General features: G+C 35.8%; 1 protein-coding gene across 1 annotated transcript; it reads right to left on the bottom strand.

Annotated features, from left to right (window-relative positions):
- Positions 1–1000: 1000 nt before the first annotated feature.
- On the bottom strand, positions 1001–2950 carry LOC103958174 (methylsterol monooxygenase 1-2-like). Its single transcript, XM_009370420.3, has 4 exons — positions 2566–2950; positions 1734–2056; positions 1362–1509; positions 1001–1215 (listed from the first exon to the last, which is right to left on the bottom strand). Exons 1-4 carry the CDS (start codon positions 2893–2895, stop codon positions 1171–1173), a joined length of 846 nt encoding a protein of 281 aa, XP_009368695.2. The 5' UTR covers positions 2896–2950; the 3' UTR covers positions 1001–1170.
- Positions 2951–9876: the final 6926 nt, after the last annotated feature.

Raw genomic sequence — 9876 nt, 5'->3', positions numbered from 1 at the left:
ATGACAACAGGTGTTTAGTGATTAGTGTGCCATCTGGCTAAATGTCATTAGTCCAAGACTTGGGTTGGTTATAGCTGTGTATTTAATTATAAGGTCTTGTATTGGATTATTCTGTTGTAATGAGACTTCTGTTTCCAACAAACTCTCTCTGCTCTTTCGATATTTCTGCTTCCCTTGTCTTCGTTATCAAATTCCAAGTGAGTCTGAGTGCTACCACCCACGAACTCGACGGATTTTGCCCGAGACAAACCATCGGAAACTGGGCACATGCACAGAGTGACATGCAGGGGTTAGAACTCGAAAAGATAGTCTTAAACCTCACCCAGTTCAGTCCCCAACGAGGAAGAAATGAAGTGAAGGCTACAAACCCAAATCGACCTCAAACTCGACAGAAGTCTTGCCGGAATTTGATGTCGGGGTTGAGCATGCATATGTAGAGGATAGCAGGGCTAAGAACACACAAATTAAAGCTCAATTCCAACAGAAACTTCAATTCCAACACAGATAGGAACCCAGAAATCAAAGAGAAGGAAATTATCTCACCTAAGATTGAAGGTGAGAGCTCGAAGCTCTCGGGTCTAATGGCACTGCATTTCACAGTGCACCGATGGCGCATGCAAGACCATCACTAGGTTCCCTGAGTCCCATTGATCTCAAAAATATAGGTTTGGAGTTCGATTTGTGAAGGGATTAGGGTGGTAGTGTCGATTCTCTCTCGGAGCCAGAGGGAGAGTGAGTTCGAGAGTGCATGGAGAGAGAGAGAGAGAGAGAGTGTGTGTGTGTGTGATTTCAGCTGAGGGAAAAGAGAGATGCCGAGAGTTAACGTAAGCCCACTTAAACCCATTTAAGTGAAATTACAAAATTACACTGAGCCAATAGTAAAAATTTACAATTAGGCCCTCGTGGTCTCGACTAACGTACAAGAAAATAGATATGAAACTTAAGAAAGTATGAGAATTTAGTTTCAAGTCAAGGTTCGAAAATTAATTAAGACACCCACTCAAGAACAAAATAGCCATTTTACATGTTTCGGAAATAAAATACAATATTTTAAAGAATGGGTCATAGCAATATCGTTATTCGATATTCGTCAATATTTCCACAAATTTGCATATCGATATTTTCACCGATACCAATATTTTAAACACTGACTGTGATACACAGTGGCTTTTACAGTTTTCCCTTCTCAAGTAGTTGTTTGTGCAACCGGTATCCCTGAAAGTTTAGATATTTTGTTGCATTAGTGCTAAGGATTTCAACTAATTAATTTTCAAGTGCCACCATTAAATAGTCAAAATTAGTAGGGGTAAATGCTAAATATGAAAAGAGAAAAGGCAAAAAGAAAAGGAAAAATAAAATACCTTGTGGGTCCCGTAGATGTAATCACAGTAGGTGAAAATTGATGCAAAGTTGCCTTTGCTAAGTTTTCCGACATAGTGATGGTAGTCATGGTACTCTGCACCTCCATAAAATGGGATATATTTTGTGGGACTCCAAGGGAACATGTACCTGAATAATAGTATATACAGGAAAGCCGAATATAAGACATGTCACTTCAAATGCAAAGGAATACAACTAGAACACAAAGTAAGATGGGAAGTCTTTGTTACTGATTGAACCGCCACGTGGTAGTACTGATCGCTAGAAGATGGTACAAGCGAGGATGAATTTATACTTTTTGACATAATAATATCATGTGACGGTGTTAAGTTGATACTGGCTAGTATACTTACCCGCTATGAGTTTCGATTGCTTCCAACTGCCGCAAAACGAACCACAACCAGTAGGTGGTAATGTGACAGGGAACCAAAGTTGGGCCGAGGAATGATGGAAGGCCTAGAATCAAAATCTCGGCCCAATGAGCATATGGTGCTGCAAGCCCAATGGGAGCAGTATATTCATGGTGGACCCGGTGGATCTTCTCGTAGGCCCATTTACAGTGGAGCAACCGATGGATCCAATAATTTGAAAAATCCTCTACAACGAAATACACCACAATTTGCAGAAATACTTGTGAGAAGGACGGCAATGGCAGACTCGTCCGTATCCCTAACCACTGCAATTACATCCAACAAGATTGCAAAAAATCAGATTTCATTTTCCCAAGATTTAAAAGAAGAAAACAAATCTTATTATTACGAGTGATTATATGTCATTTTAAAATTTTTAATACTACAATGATAGGGCTCATGTTTATTAAAGAGTGCATTTAGTTTTATGTATCTAAATATCATTATCATAATATAACAGTTTATGTGACGGCTTGTAGCTCAACGTTATTGTATTTCAGCGTTTAGGCATGCAAAATAGCTATACAAGAAAACAAAATTCCATAATTATAAAACAATCTTTGGCAAGACTTTCCATTTCTTTTTAAGGTGCTATAAAATGGATGAGGATCCTCTCCGGATCCTCTTTGTGAGGATTATAGGAATCAATTCATCTTAGCCATTTATCGTACATTATGCGGTCATCTTTCGTTAGATACTGTTTGTATTCAATTTTAAATAAAAATAATAATTCACAAGGAGGATCCGGATAGGATCCTATTCCCTATAAAATTACCTGGACTGTGGAGTATGAAATCACTTGCAGAGGACCAACAACAAGAAGGAAGGTTTGCATGACATCTTTGTAGCACTTGAACATGTTGGAAGGGGAGTCCTTCACTTTTGGCTGAATTTTGTACTTGTGGATGTTCTTGAACCCGCCGAGGACGATGAACACGTATGGCAGCGGAGCCAAGGTGTAAAACAACATAAGGAAGATAATGTTATGGTAATGGAGGATGTGATCAGGTTTTTGAGCTGAGTATTTGAACCATAGCTTCTCTGCTAAACTTAGAGCCCTGCTAAGGGCTTCTTCTGCTTCTTCAATATTCTGATAAGGCAACATTTTCTTAACTAAAAGTTTTCTTCAGTGCGTGTACATATTGAGTGTGTAAAGCATTTATATAGGAACTCTTGTATCTTGTAGCCTGTAGTGAAGTGGTTTTGTGAGTAATGCTAGACAAACTAAATTTGTAGAAAAAAAATTTCAAACTAAATAATGTGTCATCAATAGAAAATTAGCACGTTTATCAACGCTTAAATAATAATTAATTTATTTTGTCCTCATGCACTCCTAATTTCGTTTTTGTCTGTTAATTATGCTTCGATTGACTCAATCTTAAAATTAAGACAAAATGGATTGCATGAGATTAAAAGAGGAGTGTTGAAATCATTGATCTTTCTTGGAATAGGAGAAACAAAGCCAACTAACACTGGATGAGGATCCTCTCCGGATCCTCTTTGTGAGGATCTTAGGGATCCTTATATTTTAGCCATTCATTGTAAATCGTGCGGTCAATTTTAGTTAGATACTATTTGTATTTAATTTTAATAAAAAAATTCAAATGATTTCTAACTACATGATGTTTGATAAATGGTTTGAATGTGAGGATCCTAAGATTCTCATAATATGGATCCAGATAGGACCCAAATCCACTAACACCATTAACTAGAGGACCACAACTACTTAGTGAAGCAACACGTTTGTGACACGAATGACATGTTGACTTAACATGATAATGATAATAAATAGGTATGGTACCAATTCATATCGAATCACGTGGTACCAATTTTGTAGACTACATTGGTTTACCTAACATTATTCATACTTGAAAAATGAAGTTATCCCATAACCGTATAATAATGTTATTTATACCATTGTAATGGGAGGATGATTCTTTCTCCTCCTAATCTCTCTCCTTTTTCATCCCCTCGTATTTGAATGGTTACAATTAAATCACGTCAATATTTTATATTGATTTTTTATAGAGACAAAAAGACAAAAACCAAAGGTGACAGTAGGGGAGGAAGAAGAAGAGGAATATGTGAAGAAATAATCCTACTCCATTGGAATGGACTGTATGCAGAGATGAGAATGGGCTGTCTTTATGATACAGGGTAGAGTAGGTGTATTGAGATAGTATAAACCCATACCTTTAATTCTACACCTTTCCTTTTCTTTATTGGATGATTTGGTGGAACGTAAGGTCGAGGGAGATGGTAAGGGTTTTGGATGTGGGTTTTGAATTTTATGGTATTTTTGGTGTCAGCCAGGAATCGAATTTTAGTTTTTGTTAACAAAGAAGAAAAAAAGTCATCTATCACAGTTAATGTTTGTTGTAGATTGCAATGTACTATGGACATTGTGCCCGTTAATAATTTGGAATCTAACACCACGTGTTATGACCGTGGATAGAAACTGCTTTTCCATGATCATATCTTAAGTGATTCGTCCTCGAATTATTGCTTTCTTGGAGTTTTATTCTCATTTTTCTACTTTTTTCTTCTCTCCTTTCCTCTTAACATATTGTTAAATAAGCTGGGGTGGTAGAATGATTTCTGCAACCTCCATCTCCTCCACGTTTGCAACTTCGATGCTTTGAATCTTCATTAGGTAAGCAAAATAAAATCTTAAATTCTATATTATTATTAATATATGCAGGGTGATAAAATTAAGTTTTGTTAGTTCATATGATTCATGATTTTTCTACTCTTAAATAATGTTTTTTTTTTCTTTTGTTTTGTTTTGTTTTGTTATTGTTAGTAGGGGTGGAAAAAATTCCCGAAAATCCCGAACCGAACCGAAAAAATCTCGATCCCAAACCAAAAATTTCCCAAACCGAAATTCCCGAAATTTTCGGGATGGTATCCCGAACCAATCCCAAAATTTCGGTATGGGATTCGGGATTGGCTTCTCGATATTTCGGGAATCCCATACCAAACCGAAAATATATAATATTAATTATTATATATATTTATACATATATATATATTATTCTTTTATAATTGATGCTATTAGTTTCTAATTCATGCTCAGCAACCTAGAATGCCCTACACCTTGCATATTTTTCATGTTCTGTTTGATATTCATGTGGATTTGATTATTGCTACTGCCATGGCTGATGATTTCAGAAGGCTTGATTCTTTTGTCTCTCAACAGATTGCAAAAAGAGTTTAATTAACTTGAATTTTGACTATGATAAAAAGAGTTAAGCATGCCAGTGTTCAATTAAATGGTAGTGTGAATGAAATGAAATTCCTAGTTCATAAATGTGTTCTTGAATTATATATTTGAAGAACAATTCATAATTTCATATTTCAATTTGGGATTCCCGATTTGTCCCAAAATCCCGAAAATATTTCGGGATTCCCGAAATTTGGGATTCCCGAAAATTTGGTTTGGGATTGGTTTTCAAATTCCCGTCCCGAAAAATTTCGGTTTGGGATTCGGGATACTAGTTTCGGTATGGTATCCCATACCGAACCACCCCTAATTGTTAGGATTATTTTTTATGAAATGAAAGAAGAGAGGCACTGGAGACCTCATCGGCAAAGAAGAGATTTCATGTTTTTTTGTTATTAGGGTTCAAATGTTATTTGCTTTTTTTTTTTTTTTTTTTTTTTTTTTTTTCAGTTTTATTCTAATAGATATTTGTTTTTAATTTAGATTAGCATTTTCCTTATTAATTATTAACCACATCATCATTCAAGTCAATTAATGTTTAAAACTCTTTACATCACTCTTAGTCAATTAATTAAAAATATTTGTTAAAATATTTGTCCCTTGATTCTATATATGTATATATATATATATATATGAATGTAAAAGCATGAAAATATATTTTGGAAAAGCACCACAGTGATTATATTTAGGATTATCAGGTGCTTTTAGGAGAATCTGGTGCTTTTAGGATTATTTGGCTATGATAAAGACTGTAATTACACAACATTAGATAATCCTAGAAGTACCATGGTTATCTGATGCTTTTAGGATTATATTTTAAGTCACCATCTAACTTTAATTACACAACATTAGATAATCATGAATCAAACCTAAGAATATGAACCTAATAGACAATCATGTTCTATAATCCTGAAAAAGCACCTCAAATCTCTATCTTTGAATGAACATGATTAAAAACAAACATGATTTAGGTGATTATCTAAAAACGCCAATTTTGTTTCCGGTTTTGTATATAGCGAGCTTTCAACCTGAACAAAAATGATTAAATACCAGTTAATGCCAATTAATAATCTCGGAATTGGTTTGCCGAAACTTCCAAGGGATATCATGTATATTGTGTTGTTTTTTTTTTACGTGAATGTTGATTGTTGAATACCTTATCACTTTGGTTTTTATTTTTTTATTTTTTATTTTTTAAAAAAGGACATTATTTATACTAAGGGGAATAAGGTGGACTTAGGCTCATAATGAGCTAGCAATAATATGGTTCAAATTCACCTTTGACAAGAATCGAACCTAAGACCTCTCACTTCAAACCATGCCGAGATTCTTGCCTAACATGAAGCAACTTGTGAATGCTTCTGGTTGAGAGTTGTTGTCGAGCATATTCGAAGCACCTGTCACTACTAAGCATAACTACTTGGGTGACAAAGTGACATCCGTCGCGCAAAGGTGAATACGGTCATCGAAACATTTGGGTGACGGAGAAGGCGTCTTGCAAATTCTGTTGCGCAAAACTTGTGACGTCAGACATTGCACGACAGAGGAAAGTAATTCGTCGCACGAAATGAATGTTGCGCGATGAAATTGGTTGTCGTTGCGCGAAACAAAAAGCAACAAATGAGTGTTCGCTGCACTTGAAGGTTCGTAGCATTGACCCTTACGCGATGGATGTAGAGGCCATTGCATTAAGATTTTAAAATTAATTTTTTTAATATTTTTTTTCTTTTTAAATGTTGATAATATTGCTTTATGTATAAATTAATTTTAAAAACAGAAAATGTAAAGAAGAATATTGAATTACAAATTTATTGAAAGTGTACATACAACAGAAAGAAATATTTTAAAATTTGAAAATGATTGAAAAAAACTACAATATGTAGTCGTCTACATCACAATCGCCTGCTAGTGATGTTGCTTCTGTGTTGGGGGGCTGGGAGGTTGTAGCAGTTGTGGCGGGGGGACTGGGAGGTCATTCCTGGAGGTGGTTCAACGTTGAGGAACCAAATGCCAGATATTTGAAGGGCGAGATGAATTTGGTTCATCAAATTGCTTTGGGCCGTAAACTAAGACTACTGGGCAGCAATTTGCTCCTTTAGGTCTACCACTTCAGATGTCCACGATTCAACCTCTTATGTTCTCTGCTTGGAGGAGGAGGCAGACGGGTCCCGAAGGCGGGCTTTCCCGAGGGGAAACACCTCCTTGATCGGGGTCTCTCGGGAAAGTTGGGAAGCCACCTCCTCCAGAACAGTCCGGCCCTTCTCCACCATGGTGGACTAGAAAAATGAAAACAAACAGATTAATTTTAATATACATGTAATTAATATTAATACTAATTGAATATTAAAATTTGAAATAACTTACATGAAGCTGCTCTGTCAGCTCATCCTCATGTCGAACATATACCTCCTTTAACATGTCAATCTCAGGAAACTTTGATCCCCTGAATAAATAAAAAAATATTAATACATAGATTACCAATTGTGTCAATCTAAGTAAAAAGAATCGAAACTTAAAATAAATATACAGTTACCTTACGTTGCTCCTCCAACCTATAAGAGAAGCGTCGTGAGCCGGAACGGTGAAGATTCTTCTTCAACCGATTGATCAAGTTTGCCTTCACTTTTTTCTGTTGAATTAAAAAAAAATATATTAGTTTAGATATTTATAACCAATTAATGAAAAAATTAAAATATTATTCAAAAATATAAAATTTTTTATTAAATATTTTTGAAATATATATTAAACTTTTGAGGTATTTCTTGTTTTGAAAATGGCCGCAGAGCCACTCCCATTCATCCCTACTGTCCACCAACTCTTTAGGGCAACCAACTGCTAGAGCGAACTTCAAACCATCATATTTCTCAAAATGCTTGTGGAGGTCGTTCTTTCATTGAGTGAACCCACCGGCGCAAAGTGTTGGAAATTTGCCCTAAAAGCCAATCATATGATGATACTTTACGAACATTTCACATGTTAAACTAATCTAGTTTAATATATATAAAGGGCAAAGATTATTGTTTAAAGACATCTCATATAAATGTTATATGCTTAAATGATAAGTCCAAGGAATATGTAATTGGGAGAATGTGATCTAAAGAAGTTAGATCATTGACAGTCCATCAAGATCAGTACGTGGTATGTCTTCTCTTAGAGAGAGTGATTGGTCTCGAGTCATTGGTGTGACTGACACCAAGACAGGCATGTAGGTGCTCAATAGAGAATGAGTCCACTAAACATGATCAACAAGGAGTTCTCATACTCATGTCACATGAGAACTCATGGTTGGGATAATGCAAAGTAGTCCTTTGACCTATGACATCATAGTTGTCTTGTGGTTAGGTCCTTGATCTTTGACTTTGTCAAAGTCACTCCGTCAAAGGGTGTCCACGACATAGTTGGGGTTAAGCGACTTAGCCATGGAGGCAAGTGAATGCGTAACAAGGGATCTCTAACCTTCAAACTGTTTGAGGGAGAATACTATATGATATGATTAAGAATCTCTGGCCAGAGTATGAATGAGATTTAGGAAGTCGTTCCAAATCACGTTCAAAGTAATCATATAAGTAAGAGAATCACATTGGATAATAGACATGAATAAACTATCAAATCAAACAATGTGGTCAAGTGTATGGTATTAGAGAAAGACCATATTGCATTATAATCTTAAATTGAATAGGTTCTCCACCTCTTCTGATTAGCTTGGGTAGCCATGACATATTACTAGGTGTCACTCATGGTTTGTGGAAGCCCTAAAGGTGTATTATCACTAAAGGGAGAATTGAAAGTAAGTTTCAATTCACAATCGATTTGAAGAGTTCTAATTGCCCACAGCCTCGCTAAAAGGAACCTAATAGATCGTACACCGAGTAAGGTAGAGATTGAAGAAACAACAGAGATGAGTAAGGATGATTAAATGGTTTAATTATTTATGGCTAGGATTAATTAATATGTTAATTAATCAAACGAATAAGTTCATTATAGACCTCGAGTTAGTTTTGGGTTGCAAGGCCCAATGGGATTTGAATGTCAAGTCCAATAACTCAAGTTGTATGACAACTTGAAACACAAAGGGCCTCAAAGCCCAAAGAACTCAATATGGCCGGCCATAAGAGTGAAGGGTAGTGAACTTGGCTTAATTGCAAGTTTGCCAGTCCATTGTGAGGTGGTATAAAGGCAACTTTATAGCCATTTCATCCACAGGATTTTCTATGGGAAGAGAAGAGAACACAAAATCTTTCTCTTCTCTAATGAATGCCGGCCACCCTAGGGAGAAATTACTAGCATCTATCTCTTCCTAGGTCACTCATCTCTTCATCAATTTTCTCCTTGGTGTGGAGACTTAAAGGTTCTCTATTTTGGGAACTTGGGGAATCCATTCATCCATCCTCCTCCAAGAAATCCATGGAGCTAAAAAGAAAGGAATGAAGGGCCTCTCTTGGGTGATTAGCCTTTGCTTATGCAAAGAGGATTCAACAAAGGTATAAGATTTATCAACTCACTTTGTTTTTGAGTTGAGTCTTGGTTTACCACAATTACTAGGCCTTGAATTTCATGGGTAAAGTTTTGTTTTTGAGTGCATACAAGCATGATTCCGCCTTTTAATTGTTAATTGCATGCATCGATGTTGCTCAAATGAACTAGTTTTCACAAATATTTCCTTCACAAAGATCGTTGATTTACTGGTTTTGATTGGCATCGAGGTTCTTGAGCTCATAGTTATGCTGCAAAACTCAACAAATAAATAGTAGTTAAAACTTAAAATATTTGTGTACTTTAATAAAAATTTAGTATTCGAGGTTGAAAATACTTACCGATAATTCATGAAGAATGGCTTCGTTGATTTCAGGTGGGACAACTTTC

The sequence above is a fragment of a genome, unplaced genomic scaffold (assembly GCF_019419815.1).
Source record: "Pyrus x bretschneideri cultivar Hongxiangsu unplaced genomic scaffold, Pyrus_bretschneideri_v1 Contig43, whole genome shotgun sequence".
Taxonomy (NCBI): Eukaryota; Viridiplantae; Streptophyta; class Magnoliopsida; order Rosales; family Rosaceae; genus Pyrus; species Pyrus x bretschneideri.
Note: the sequence above shows the minus strand (reverse complement) of the source record. Positions and strands in the feature narration are given on the sequence as shown.

Coding starts and splice junctions, on each gene's coding strand:
- LOC103958174 (XM_009370420.3), bottom strand. CDS start 2,895: ATGTTGCCTTATCAGAATATTGAAGAAGCAGAAGAAGCCCTTAGCAGG. Junction 2,057..2,565: donor TTTCATACTCCACAGTCCAG/GTAATTTTATAG, acceptor ATGTAATTGCAG/TGGTTAGGGATACGGACGAG. Junction 1,510..1,733: donor GCAATCGAAACTCATAGCGG/GTAAGTATACTA, acceptor ACTATTATTCAG/GTACATGTTCCCTTGGAGTC.